The sequence below is a fragment of the Carcharodon carcharias genome, chromosome 4 (genome assembly GCF_017639515.1).
Source record: "Carcharodon carcharias isolate sCarCar2 chromosome 4, sCarCar2.pri, whole genome shotgun sequence".
NCBI lineage: Eukaryota > Metazoa > Chordata > Chondrichthyes > Lamniformes > Lamnidae > Carcharodon > Carcharodon carcharias.
This window is the reverse complement of record NC_054470.1, coordinates 121,528,451-121,543,874: the sequence shown is the minus strand read 5'-3', so window position 1 is coordinate 121,543,874 and position 15,424 is coordinate 121,528,451. Positions and strand designations below refer to the sequence as shown.

Genomic DNA, 15,424 nt, shown 5'->3' with positions numbered 1-15,424 from the left:
CTGTGATTCTGTGATAAGATGGGGGTGGCTTTGTACAGCTGCAGGGCTAGGACTTGCTTGGGGAAGTGGGAGAAGTGATCTCACGCAAGGGAAGAGGCTGCAGGGTGAGGACTGTACTAAGGAATAGGGGTATCCCAGAGTGTGTGTGAGGGCACAGGCTGATGTGTGCAAGTGGCCTCAAGAGGGCAAAGGCTGAGGAGGCAGTCTCCAGAGCAATTGAGGTCAAGTTGAGATATGAGGGTGTGTGTGAAAGAGTGGTGATGTCCCTTGAGCCAGCAGTGAGTGAGATAACAGTGACTGTTGGCTTGAGTGAGTTTAGGGTGATGAGATGGTTGCCTTACCCTGGCAGCAGAGGTGAGATCATTCATCCTCTATATCTGCATTGGATGGCCAACCTCTTCTGTGCAGCACTGACACTGACCACTGCTGCCATTGCCTACCAAGCCAGAGTGGTAATGTAGTTACCCCTTTTGCAGCCAGAACGGTGGTAGAGGACATCACAGCGGGCCTCCACAGTGTCCAAAAGGTACTCGAGGGACGCGTCACTAAACCTTTTATGGCACATCTTATCTGCAGCAGTCCTAGGTTGGAAGCACTGAGAGATGTGCATGTGTCTGTGCTTTAAATGTGGCGCCCGGCATGACAAAGTGGCGAGGTGACGGCGTGGTGGACGAATTGGAACTTGCCTGCAGTGGAAACAGCGCAGGCTGTTTGGGATGATATGGCGTGAGAAGGCGCTACTGCAGGTAAAATGTCCTTTTACCCACCCGCTACCGCACTTGGTGTAAATCTGGGACAATTCCGCGCCATATCTCGAATATCGTGCGACGTTTTGGTCTCCTTATTTAAGGAAGGATGCAAATGCATTAGAGCAGTTCAGAAGAGGTTTACTAGATTGATAACTGGAATGAGCAGGTTGTCTTATGAGGAAAGGTTAGACAGACTAGACTTGTTTCCACTGGAGTTTAGAAAAGTGAGGGGTGACTTGATTAAAGTATATAAGATCTTGAACGGTCTCGACAAAGTTGATGTGGAAAGTATGTTTCCTCTTGTGGGAGAGTCCAGAACTAGGGGGCACTGTTTTAAAATTAGGGTTTGCCCTTTTAGGACAGAGATGAGGAGAAATTTTTTATCTCACAGGGTTGTGCAACTTTGAAACTGCCTCAAAAGGTAGCGGGTTGGGGAGTGAAGGGGGTAGTTTTTTAATATTTTTAAGGCGGAGATATATAGGTTCTTGTTAGGCAAGGGAATCAAAGTCTGCACTGAAGTGCTGTGTTCGGCTGCAGTAGAGAACTTCAGTTGGAGTTTGGTGACTGAGGGAGTTCGGTGAGATGGGAGGAGGTGCTCCTTTCTTTTTCTACCTTGGCTCAGAAAGAAGAGCAGCGGCCTTGGTAAGTGGGAACTGGTGAGTAAATTAGAAAAATGTAATATTTTTAAAGTTCCTATACTTGGATTTAACTGTGAAGCACCAGGAATAAGGGAAATTTAAGGGCCAATATAATTAAGTAATATAAATAATCCAAAGTAGAATAAAGTTAACCTAAAGGAAGTTGAGTTAAGACGTGGCACAGCAGCTCAGTCAAGTGGAACATGTGTCCTGTAATATGTGTAAAGTCATGGACGCTACCGAAGTGTAGGAAGTGCTGTCAGCTGCAGAAACTTGAGCTCCAGGTTACAAAGCTCGAGCAGTGGCTGGAGTCACTGTGGCACATCCACGAGGCTGAGAGCTACATGGATAGCACGTTCAGAGAGGTGGTCACATCACAGCTTAAGGGCCTGGAGACAGAGGGGGAATGGGTGGCCACCAGGCAGTCCAAGAGAAGTAGGCAGGTGGTGCAGGAGACCAGCTCACAAATCGATTTTCCATTCTGGAAGCAGGTGAGGGCACTGGTTCCTCAGAGGAGTGCAATCAGAGCCAAGTTTGTGACACCATGAGCAGCTCGGCTGTACGGTGGGGGCTGGGGGGGGTAGCGCGGCGGGGGAGAAAGGGAAAAGGAAGAACTATGGTGAAAGGGGATTCATTGGTTAGGGGAACAGACAGGCATTTCTGTGGCCGTAGACATGACTCCAGGATGATATGTTGCCTCTCTGGTGCTAGGGTCAAGGATGTCACAGAGCAGCTGAAGGACATTCTTCTGGGGGAGGGTGATCAGCCAGAGGTCGTGGTTCACAATGGTGCCAATGACTTAGGTAGGAAGGGAGATGTGGTCCTGCAATCAGAATTTAGGGAGCTAGGTAGAAAATTAGCAAGCAGGACCTCTAATGTAGTAATCTCTGGATTGCTCCCAATGCCATGTGCCAGTGAGTACAGAAATAGGAGGATAAAGCAGATGAATGCGCGGCTGGAAAGATGGTGCAGGAGGGAGGGCTTTAGATTCCTGGGACACTGGGACTGGCTCTGGGGGAGATGGCACTTGTACAAGCTGGACAGGTTGCACCTGAACAGAGCTGGGACTGAGTTCCTTGCGGGGCGTTTTGCTAGTGCTGGTGGGAGGGCTTTAAACTAACTCGGCAGGGGTGTGGGAACCTAGAGAAAATGTTAGAGAGGAATAACAGGGTGCACAAAATACTGGGAGGGCCAGAAAGTATAGAGAATAGTAAGTTAATAGGTAAAGTCAGGGTAAGGGAGAAAGTAACCAAATCTAAATCAGGGTTACTATGCATGTATGTGAATGCACGGACTATAGTAAGTAAGATTGGGGAGTTACAGGCGCAGATTGGAAATATGATGTTGTGACAATAACATAGACCTCGCTCAAGGAATGGCAGGACTGGGTGTTAAATATTCCTGGGTACAAGATGTTCAGAAGAGATAGGAAAGGAAGGAAAGGAGGAAGGGTGACGGTATTGGTTAAGGAGAGCACTGCAGTGCAGAGAAGGAGGATGTCACAGAGGGTTCAAGGACAGAATCAATTTGGCAAGAGCTAAGGAACAAAATGGTGCAATTACATTGCCTAGTGTAGTCTATTGACCACCAAATAGTGAGAAGGACATAGAAGAACACATCTGCAGGGAAATTACAGAGAGATGCAGGCATTATAGAGTAGTTATAATGGAGGAACTTTAATTACCCAAATGTAGACTGGGCCACTGGGACTGGCTCTGGGGGAGATGGCACTTGTACAAGCTGGACAGGTTGCACCTGAACAGAGCTGGGACTGAGTTCCTTGCGGGGCGTTTTGCTAGTGCTGGTGGGAGGGCTTTAAACTAACTCGGCAGGGGTGTGGGAACCTAGAGAAAATGTTAGAGAGGAATAACAGGGTGCACAAAATACTGGGAGGGCCAGAAAGCACTAGTATAGAGAATAGTAAGTTAATAGGTAAAGTCAGGGTAAGGGAGAAAGTAACCAAATCTAAATCAGGGTAGTGTAAAGGGTGGAGAGGGGCAAGAGTTCCTAAATTGTGTTCAGGAGAATTTTCTACAGCAGTATGTCCAATCCAACAAGAAAAGTTGGACCTGGTTCTTGGAAATGAGGCGGGCCAATAGATCAAGTGTTGGTGGGGGAGCATTTAGGAGATGGTGATCATTGTATTGTACATTTTAGGATGGTGATAGAAAAGGAAGATAGGCAACCCAGAGTAAAAATAATTAACTGGACAAGAGCCGATTTCGATGGGGCAAGAACGGAGCTGGGCCAGATAGACTGGAATGAAAGGTTGGTCAGAAAAACTGTAGCTGAACAATGCATAACCTTCAAAGAGAAACAAACACAAAAAATGCTGGGAAAACTCAGCAGGTCTGACAGCATCTATGGAGAGAAAGACAGAGTTAATGTTTCGAGTCTGTATGGCTTCTTCAAAAAAGAATTGGTTCGGGCACAGTCAAGGTATATTCCATCGAAAGGGAAAGGTAGGACAAACAAATCCAGAGCTCCCTGGATGAAAAAGGTGATTGAAATTAAGATAAAGAAGAAAAAGTGCATTTATGACAGATGTCAGGTAGAAGATACAATTGAGAACCAAGAGGAATACAGAAGATCCAAAGGGGAGGTGGAAAAGCATATTAGAGAAGTGGAGAGGGATTGAGAAAAGACTGGCAGCCAACATAAAGGGGAATCCCAAAGTCTTCTTTAGGCATATAAATAGTAAAAAGTTGGTAAAAGGAGGAGTAGAGCCGATTATGGACCTAAAAGGGAACTTACACATGGAGCAGCGGCCACGACTGAGGTGTTAAATGAATATTTTGCATCCGTCTTTACCGAGGAGGTAGCTGCTACCCAGGCCATGGTGACAGGCGAGGAAACTCTGTCACTGGAAGGGTTCAAAATTGATAAGGAGCAAGTGCTGAATAGACTGTCAATAATTAAAGTTGACAAGACACCAGGTCCAGATGAGATGCTTTCAAGGAAATTGAAGGAAGTGAGAGTAGAAATTGCAGGGGCACTGGCCATAATCTTTCAGTCTTCCCTAGACTCGGGGGTGGTACCAGAGGACTGGAGGACTCCAAACATTACGCCCTTGTTCAAAAAAGTTTGTAAGGATAAGCCCAGCAATTACAAACTTGTCAGTTTAACTTCAGTGGTGGGCAGGATTCTAGAAACAATTATTCGGATTAGTAGTCACATGGAAAAACATAGGTTGATAAGGAAAAGCCAGCATGGATTTCTAAAGGGGAAATCGTGTTTAACTAACTTGCTGGAGTTATTTAAAAAGGTAACAGAAAAGGTCAATGAGGGTAATGCTGTTGATGTGGTGCACATGGACTTTGAAAAGGCATTTGACACAGTACCACACAACAGACTTGTGGGAAAAGTTATTGCTTATGGAATAAAAGGGACAGTAGCAACTCGGAGAGAAAATTGGCTGAAAAATAGGAAGCAAAGAGTAATGGTCGATGGATTTTTTCGGGCTGAGAGAAAGTTTGTAGTGGAGTTCATCAGAGGTCGGTATTGGGACCCTTGCTGTTCCTGATATATATTAATGATCTAGATCTTGGGGTGCAGAGGACAATTCCAAAGTTTGCAGATGATACGAAGCTTGGGAGTGTTGTTAACTGTGAGGAGGATGGAACTTCAAGAAGACACAGACAAGTTGGTGGAGTGGGCAGATAGGTGGCAGGTGAAGTTCAATTTGGAGAAGTGTGAGGTGGTGCATTTTGTAGGAAGAACATGGACAGACAATATAAAATAAGGGGTGAAAATTTGAAGGGGGTTCAGAAGCAGAAAGACTTGGGTTTATATGTGCACAGATCCTTGAAGGTGGCAGGACAGGTTGAGAGAGCAGTTAACAAAACATATAGTATCCTGGCTTTATTAATAGGGGCATAAAGTACAAGAGCAGGGAGGTTATGCTGAATTTATATAAGACACCTGTTAGATCTCAGCTGGAATATTGTGTACAGTTCTGGGCATCATATTATAGGAAGGATGTGAACACATTCGAGTGCAGAAGAGATTTACAAGAAACTTCAGTTATGAGGATAGATTAGAGATGTTGGGACTGTTCTCCTTGGAGACAAGAAGGCTGAGGGGAAATTTGACAGAGATGTTCAAAATCATGAGGGGGCTGGATGGAGTAGATAGGGGGAAACTGTTCCCACTCATAAAAGGATCAAGAACGAGAGGGCACAGATTTAAAGTGATTTGTGAATGAAGCAAATGTGACTTGAGAAAAACCTTTTTCACACAAACGAGTGGTTTGGGTCTGGAATGCACTGCCCGGAAGTGTGGTGGAGGCAGGCTCAATCAAGGCATTCAAGAGGACATTAGATGAATATTTGAATAGAAACAATGTGCAAGGGTGCTGGGAAAAGGCAGGGCAATGGCACTAGATCATAATGCCCATTTGGAGAGCCGGTGCAGACATGATGGGTCAAATGGCCTCCTCCTGTGCCTTAAGATGCTGTGATTCTGTGATATCGGGAGTAAATGTGGAATTCAAAACAAAAACAGACCAGCTATGATCTTATTGGGTGGCAGAACAGGCTTGAGAGGTGAATGGCCTACTCCTGCTCCTATTTTACATTTTTGTAGGGGCAGAAACCCTCATTGCATTTATAAAATACTTGGAATGCACGTGTTGTAACCTACAGGGATATGGACCAAGAGCTGGAAATGGGATCGTATATCAAATGACACAGGCTTGATGGGTGAAATGGCCTCCTTTGGGGCAAATCTTTTATGTTTTTCATCCCTAGCCAAGCTGTTCCAGTACAGCTACAACACTGGCATCTACCTGATAATGTGGAAAACTGCTCATGTAGCTTCTGTCCACAAGAAGCAAGCCAAATGCGACCCAGCCAATTACTGTCCAACCAGCCTGCTCTCAATCATCATTGAAGTGATGGAGTTGTCACTGACAGGGCTATCAAGTGGCACTTACTCAGCAACAACCTGCTCACTGATGCTCAGTTTGGGTTCTGCCAGGGACACTTGATTCCAGATCTCATTACAGCCTTGGTCCACAAATGGGAAAAGAGCTGAATGCCCAAGGTGAGGTGAGAGTGACTGCCCTTGACATCAAGGCCTTGATCGAATCAAGGAACCATGGTGATACTGAGGTCAATTGAAACCAGCAGTGAGGGGTGGGGGATGCTCTCTACTGGCTGGAGTCACAAAGGCAGACAACTGTGGTAAATCATCTCAGTTCCAGGACATCGCTGCGGGAGTTCCTCAGGACATTGCAGGAGTTCCTCAGGGGAGTGTCCGAGGCCCAACCATCTTCAGCTACTTCATCAATTATCCTCCCTCCATCAAAATGTTAGAAGCGATGTTCGCTGATGATAACACAGTGTTTAGTACCATCCATGACTCCTTAGATACTGAAGCAGTATATGCTACATGCAGCAAGAACTGGACAACATTCAGGCTTGGGCTGAAAACTGACAAGTAATTCATGCCACATAAATGGGAGGCCATAACCTTCTCCAACAAGAGATAATCTAATCAACTCCCCTTAATATTTAAGGTATGACAGTTTCCAAATCCCCACAATCAACATCCTGGGGGTTATCACTGACCAGAAACTGAACTGGAACAGCCATATAAATACTGTGGCTACAAGAGCAGGTGAAAAGCTGGGAATTCTGTGGCCAGTAACTCACCTCATGACTCCCAATGCTTGCCCATCACCAACAAGGCACAAGTCAGGAGTATGATGCACCTTCTTGGATGAATGCAGTTCCAACACTCAAAAAGCTCAACACATTCCAGGGCAGAGCAGTCTGCTTGATCAACATTTTATCCACCATCTTAAACATTCACTCCCTCCACCATTGACGCACTGTGGCAGCAATATGTACCATATATGGGATGCACTGAAGCAACTCACCAATAATTCTTCAACAACTCCTCACAAACCCATGGCTTTCACCATTTAGGAGGACAAGAGCAGCAGGTGGATGGCAGCATCATCACTTCCAAGTTCCGTCTAAGTCATACCCCATCCCAACTTGCATATCCAACACCATTCCTTCATTGTCACTGGCTCTAAATCCTGGAACTCCCTATATAGTAGAACTATGCCTTCACAACATGAAGTGCAGCAGTCAGCTACCAGCATCTCAAGGTTCAACCTGGGATAGGCAATAAATGTTGGCCTTGCCAATGACACTAACATTTGTTTAATTTGAAGAAGGGATATAGATTTACCTTTTCCATCCATTATCAAGAAGCATATGTTACTTATCTGATCATGAAATTGATGAATGTTACTAATCCAATTGTTATTGCTTCCCAAATTCACATTTACTCATATGCATCTAAGACAAAGAATATGTCAATTGTTTGTTCTGCATTCAATATCTTTAAAACATTTACTAATGTAACACATATGCTTCCTTTTTGGTCCCACACACACCTTACTCTAACTTTATTGGAAACTAACTTAAATGAAATACAGAAATAAATGTTTTATCTAAACAGAGCTATTTCATTAAGACAAGGCAACCACTAGGTTGCGCCAAACACAACAAACTACAGTGCTGTTCCTACCTTTCCTGTAATTGTCGAATCTGTTCATTTTTTTCCTGGTGGTCAGCTTTCAGAATTTTGATGGTAGTTAAATGCTTTGAAATCTCATTTGTTGCATTCTGTGACAACAAAATAAGAACAAAGTAATTAGTTGGGATAAGAAAACAAAAGTCTGTTTAAAAAAGGGACCTTGTGATTTTTGATAGTACTTCAAATTATTTCAATGATAATTTGTTAGATCTGAAAAGCATAATTTTTAATTTTCAACCAATACCTATATAGTTCATTTCTGTCAACAATTTACTTTTTAGATGTGGATTCCCATTATATTTAAAGATCTGTAGTTCTTGCACATATATAGTCATAGGATATGTTCTCTGTTGTCTTACTTTTCTACTCAAGTATAGCTAGAAAATTATGACAATTGAATAATTGACTTATTTTTTCATTTACTTCAAGGATACCAGAAATTTTTCATTAAAGGTTGATTTGATAGAGTTGTTTAAAATTATGATGGAATGAGAAAGCGTAGAGATTGAACAGATTGTTTCCAATGGTAAAAGGATTTAGAACAAGGAGACATAGATTAAATATAAGAGATTTAGGACAGATGGAAGGAGAAACATTTTTAAACAGGGAGTGCAGAAAGCACCAGCAGAGTTAGTGATTGAAACAGACACCAAGTCAACATTTAAAATGCATTAAATAGGTGTTTGAAGAAAAGGGAATAAAAGGATACAGGAACAAAGCAGAAAGGTGGAATTAGGATACTGCTCATCTGGAGGATAAACACCAACAGGGACTGGTTTTGCTGAACAGTCTATTTCTCTACTGCAATTTCCAAGCAATTATTATGTTGTTATTTATGAAACTAAGAAGACAAGTGGCAGAAATGAGAAGGAGGTATTTATTTATATATATTTAAGGAGGGTAAATATATTTAAGACACAGAATGAATGAGAGTGACAGAGAAAGGGAGCAAGAGAGATAGGGATACAGAGAAAGAGACAGATAGAAACAGAAGGCCTGAGAGACTGAGAGCAAGAGACAGAGGAGAGAGCATGATCTGGGTGTTGTAACTCACCCAGCTTCTGTGAATCAATACCCAAAATGCATCATGACAACCCACATCACATGGCAATCAGGTAAAAACAGAACTGGGAAGCTATAGGACTGGGAAGTTATAGCATGCATTTGTTTGGCAGATAGATGAATCATGAGAGTTGTAGATTCCACCCTGCTTATGTGGAACTACAATACACAGGGTGTGCTGTGAAAACCAGGCAGAAAATACATAAAAATGTAAGTGAAACAGAAAGGAAAACATAGATTCAATTTTTCTTCATTTTGCACCCTAGTTTTCTATAGGGTGGCGATTCTCTTTTGTCACTGAGGTGGCTAATGTTTGCACTGGGACCTGAAAGAGGAGTTCCAGAGATGCTTTGAGTCTAACCTTAGGCAATGTAGCTGAAGATAATTAGCAACATCCTGGCCGTGGGGAAAGGGGAGAGGAACAAGAAGGGGGACAGTCCAGGCTGAAGACGAATTAGATGGGGAGAGGGAATGGGTGTATCCCAGGGATCAATGCTGAGTCAAGATGATGTGGCCTTGGGTGTAATCTGCTGACAATACTTATCTTTTGTTGAACCACCTACTCTTGTAAGATTGCAAAAGACTTGAGGAAGACATACAGGTTAGTGGAATCTGCAAAGATCTTAAAAACATGATTTAATGTATGGAAAAGTGCAGTAATATATTTTGGGGAAGAAACAAGGAATGGTGATATACACTGAATGAAATGTGCTGAAGACTGTAGATGAAAACATAGTAAGGGTTCAAATGAATAATTCTTTGAAAATATGAGTGAAGGTAGATTGCTGATATCAATCTTCCATCTTGGGAGATGGTGGATCGCCCCAAGGTTATGTAACTTCTAGAGTGAACAACCTCTGTTGGTCTTGTGCTGAAGCTCGCCATACAGCATCATGCCTTTGAGGATGGGGTCACCATCCATTCAGCTCACATGACCCAGCCAACAGAGTTGCTCCTGATTCGAAAGCAGACATTCTGGGGGTCCCCGCACATCCCTGGACTTCCAGATTTGGCACTCTATACTGCCAGGAAATGCTCAATATTAATCTGAGACAGCAGAGGTGGAAGCTGTTCAGCCGCTTTTCTTGGCTTGCATAAATTGTCCATACCTCACGACTGTAAGGGAGGGTGCTGAAAACACAAGCCTAGTACACATGGAGCTTTGTATTTTCGATTAATTTGCCGTTGATCCACACACTCAATTTTGACATGACAGCTGCAGTCTTGGCAATCCTGGTGCTGATTTCAACATCAAGGGATAGGTTGCTGGTAGTCATTGATCCTGTGAAGCTGTTGGCTCCCTGCAGAGTGAGGCTGTCAATGTGATGGAAGGTGGAGTCTTTATGTCCTGGCCCATAACTTTGGTCTTCCTGACTCTGATTGTCAGTCAAAATACCTTGCAGGCCTAGGAGAGATGATCTACAAGCTGCTGCAAGTGAACTTCAGTATGGGATGCCAGCACAGCAAATCACGGACTAGGACTTTACACCTTTGGTATTGATGCGCAGTCTTGCCATGTTGAACAGCCTGCCATCAGCTCTGGCATGCAAGTAGATGTCCTCATTTGAGTAGTCAAAACTGTAAAATAGCAGCATGGAGAAAAATACGCCAAAGAGAGTTTGTACAGCCCTGCTTTACCCCACTACTGATCTTGAAAGCATCTGATGATGCTCCATTTTAATTGACAGAATTGTGCATGTTCTCGTGGAAGGAAGAAATGATGCCCAGGAGTAAATAAAGCCATCAATAAAGGTCAACAGCATTTTGAGTTTCACAAATAGGGCACAGAATACAAGAGTAAAGAAGCAATGATAACCTTGCACAAAACACCGTTTAGGCTACAACTGCATTGCTGTGGGTAGATCTGGGCACTCCATTCTAGGGATATTGAAGCCATAGAGTGTGTGCAGTGTACGTTCACCTGGATAAAGTCAGTGATGTGAAACTAGTTATTGGGAGAGACTTTATATATTGGGATTATTCCCATTACAGCATAGAAGGTTAAGAGGAGATCTAATTGAGTGTTTTAAAATTATTAAATGTTATGATGGGTACAGGGAAAGGCAGTTAGCTCTGACTGTGGGGTCAATGACAAGGGCCACTGAGAGCTTAGAGAAAGAAGCTGAGAGCTTTTATGCAGCAACTGGAAAGTGGAAAGCTATTGTAATGGACAGGAGGGGGATTAATTTAACCAGCCCTGATTTCTCTACTCACTATTTGTCCGTAAACAACAGTGTTTTTGATTTTTAATTTCCCCCCTTTATAAGCAGTGGCGTACTTTCCCCAACCCTTCATTTTTGGAGTTATTCAATCCTCTATTAATAATCCCACAGCAAAGTCAAAATAAGGTAAACTAAGAGGGGTAGTTTATTATAAACACACACACACACACACAAATCATAGGAAGGAGTTTCACAACATCAACTGCTTTTACATTCTTACAGTAAAAGAGGGATAAGGGAAAGAAAAGGTTTCAGGGAAAAGACCACGTCAAAAATAAGAATTATAGTTTCACGTGAGTCTAGAGTCCAGTAAGTCAATGTGCAATGAAGGTTCTTTCAGGTGTCTTTGTCTGGCAGAATTCCTGGTCTTGGTCCTAGGAACTCTGTTGCAGGCTGAGTCCATTGAAGATGCAGCAAAGTATTCTTGTATCCTGATTATTGGTTCACTCTGTAGGTGAAATAGAGTTCTTTCTGGAGATCAGACCCTGAGATGGAGGTCAAAAGGAGGCTGCTATAGCCTGGAGTCCAGCTCTCTTCGGAGGTTAAACCGCTACTGAAGTTAAAATTCAAAAGCTGTATAATTAAAGGAATTCTAACAGCTCAGGTTTCGGTTATGTGACAGGGTAGTTTTTGGGTCGTGCTATTCAGCTAATGAGATGCCCTTGTTAAAGCACATTGTGTTTTGAGCAGGAAACTGAAGAACCAATAGTACAACAGTGGAGATGACGAGTCCCAAACTGCTCTGCCTTTGTCCAGAACTGGCTGGTACAGACGTATCATCTACGAATCATGTGTGTTGACTTGGCTGGAATGTTTATACAAGTCACATTCCAGGAGGATGATGAAGTAGCCTTTGTCTATTGGAACAGCTTTGAATCTTCCAGAACTACAAACATGTGATCAGCTTCAGCCATTTTATCAGCCTAACTATTGTCCATTTTGAAAAACAGAAAAAAAAAAATTATTAAGTAGCCAGGCTGACGTGGATATATATGTCTCCTGGATGGGACATTATGTCAAAAGGAAATGTATTTTTTTAATTTATTCACAGGACATAGATATCCTTGGCAAGGCTAGCCTTTATTGCCCACCCGAAATTGATTGTTAATTCCTTTTGAAGTCTGATGGTGAAACAGGAAACCAGATGCCAATCTGTTACTTAATACTATTTACAGAATATTTATTTACAGAATGCAACATGACATATATCTGCCTCCTCCCTAACTAACACCCTGTATCCCAGCAGTCTTCCTTTATAGATTGTTTGTCATGTCTACACATTCTTTTCACCCTTGGAGAAAGGTGTGGAGTAGTAAAAGAATTTTGGAGGCTAATTAACAAGCTGCTTTCAGTTCCATAAACTTCATTTCATAGTCAACAAATCCTGGAGCAGCATTTAAACCCAGATCTTACAGCATAAAAACAGAAGTGTTATCAACTGTGTCATTCAGGTGTGTAAGTCTTTCTTTTTATGTGGTCAAGGTACTTATATTATGACACAGCCGATGGTAAAGGCTGAGTTATTCAAATCCCAGAGGGAAACTTGAAACAACTGTCAGAGCCCATTTTTGCAATTTGTATGTTTTGAGATGCAGGATTTGAATTCATTAGTAATAAGGCCACCAAGTCTCAAGATGTTTTTTTATAAAACTAAATTAAACATTTATTAATACAAGAAAGATTGTAAGCACATACATATGTCTACCAAATTACTACTATAATAACTACAAAAATCCCCTAATTCATCTGACTTTCAGTTACACCCCTGTTAAGGCAACAGTAAATCTCATAGATTTAAACAGACACCTGGCAAAGCACACCTTGGACAGTTCAATTCAAAATGAGTTTCTTTCAGCTCTGGGTCCTTGCAGGCAGCAGCTTGAGGCTTACAGGCAGCAGCTTGAGGCTTACAGGCTGGAGGCTTCTCACACTTGTTGGATCTTAAAATGCCTCTCCCTTACACTCAATCTCCTTTCTCCTTTATATATATCGTTCTCTTTGAATGCAAATTTTCCATTGTATCACTAGGCTTTTAACTTTACCTCTTCTAACAATAACATCCTTTCATTCCACCAATTTTATTAGTAAGCTGAAAAAAATAAACATATTGCTTGGCATCTTCTAGCTAGGTATAAAGTTTCACCTGCAGTCTTGAATGGTTCCTTATAACAATTGTAAATTTACACTTTACTTTCTATCCTCCTTACATTTACCTAATTAACATCTCAAAACTACTATACATCAAAGCATCCAGACTAGCTGGCTTTAATCCAATTAAGACACACACAGGCACACACTTTGACACAGGTCCCACTAGAACTCTATTTTAAAAAATAATTTCCAATAACATTATGGACATTAACATCGCTTCATGACAACTTAATCAATGCCCTTCACCTGTAATGCCTTAACATTGATAATAAAACTAACACACCATCAGCAATGAACCACTTTCTTGGCAATTCAGTGGCTGGCTAGGCCATTTTAAAGTGCAGTTAAGAGTCAACCACATTGCTGTGGGTCTGGATTATATATAGGTGAGACCAGGTGGGAACACTTCCTAAAGAACCAGATGGATTTTTATGACAATCAGGTAATTTCATTGTCACCATTACCTAACCGTCATTTTTTATTCCAGAAGTATTTATTTCGTTAGCTTAAATTCCTCAGCTGCCATGGTGGGATTTTAACTTATGTCTCATGATTATAAGTCCAGTAACCTAAGTTGAGGCAAAAAAAAACACTGAATTTTTACTTGAAAATTAATTCAGATTTGAAGTGTTGGGGGGTATTTGTCCACATTGATGATGCTATATAAATATAATTTGGTACTGTTAAGGTGCAGTAAGACATGGGAGATCATGAGGCAGCCGGATTTGCTTTGGATTTCTCTATCATAAAGCTGACACAGACACGATGGCTAAATGGCCTGGGTGTTCTAAAAGTCAACTTAATTTTATATGAATGTGTTGGGATGTTTCTGAGAAATGCAATGAGCCACAGTTCTCTTGTTCGTTAAGAACATAAAAAATAAGCGCAGGAGAAGACCAAATGGCCCATCAAGCCTGCCCTGCCATTCAATATGATCATGGCTGATCTTAGGCCTCTACTCCACTTCCTGTGTGCTCCCCACATCCCTTGATTACTTCAGAGACCAAAAATCTGTCTATCGTAGCCTTAAATATTTGTGGTTCTGCTTTTTAATTTAGCTCCTAGCTGCTCATTCTTCCTCAGCAGAACCTTTTTCTTGATCCTACCTATGTCATTGGTACCCACATGGACCACAACAACTGGATCCTTCCCCTCCCACTCCAAGTTCCTCTGCATCCCGAAGGACATGTCCTTAACCCTGGCACTGGCAGGCAACACAGCCTTTGGGACTCATGTGCACAGCTGCAGAGAACAGTATCTATCCCTCTAACTATACTGCACTCGACTACAACTACATTCCTTTTTACTTCCCCCACTTGAATGGCTCCTTGCACCATGGTACCATGGTCAATTTTCTCAGTACAGTTTTCTCCTGCAGTCCCTGCTCTTATGCACACAAGCTGCAAGAACCTTGAACTGTTGGACAACTGCAGGGGTTGACTTTCCACTATTGCGACCATCTGCATCTCCGTACCTGCCTCATTCACAGACACACCTTCCTGTCTCTGACCTCAGACCAACTCTAAAGTACCTAACCTAAGGGGTGAGAAGTATGAAATGAATATTACTGGCTGTTGCTTACTTCCAGTACCAAGTTTACACATGGTAGAATTGCAAACAATAATCATTTTGATTCGGATGACAAAAACAGAAAACCTGTTGAAAATATCGCAGTAAAGAAAATATACAGAACAGTTGGTCCACTAACCTTCAATTTACTCTGCAGCTGTTTCAGTTCTGTTTCCATAGGTTTGTGAGGTGTAACTGAATTGGTGAAAGCACGGCTGGAAGCTGAAGATGAACTCTCATCTGCTGACCTTGTGACAGGAGCTTGTTGCTCTGCCATTTGATTCAACTTTTTGTCCAGTGCATCCTTCAGGTGCTGCTGCTCCGTGAGGTCAAACGTTAACTTCTGTTTGTAAGTGAAAATGTTCAGTCATCAAAAAGCAATCTAATTTGCAAAATATATACACAAAGCATACAAAATATATTTAACCCAAGCTGTGTCAACTGTTAAGTAGCAAAATACACTGATGTGTTGTGGGAAGAA

General features: G+C 42.2%; 1 protein-coding gene across 1 annotated transcript in view; it reads right to left on the bottom strand.

Moving 5' to 3' along the window:
• Nucleotides 1-15,424, bottom strand: part of cntln (centlein, centrosomal protein) — a 391,318-nt gene that overhangs the window by 96,475 nt on the left and 279,419 nt on the right. The window contains exons 20-21 of the mRNA XM_041185504.1: nucleotides 15,083-15,286; nucleotides 7,931-8,028 (exon numbers count right to left, since the gene is read on the bottom strand). Of these exons, the coding sequence (XP_041041438.1) occupies nucleotides 7,931-8,028; nucleotides 15,083-15,286 (302 nt within the window). The remainder of the gene's footprint in view (nucleotides 1-7,930; nucleotides 8,029-15,082; nucleotides 15,287-15,424) is intronic.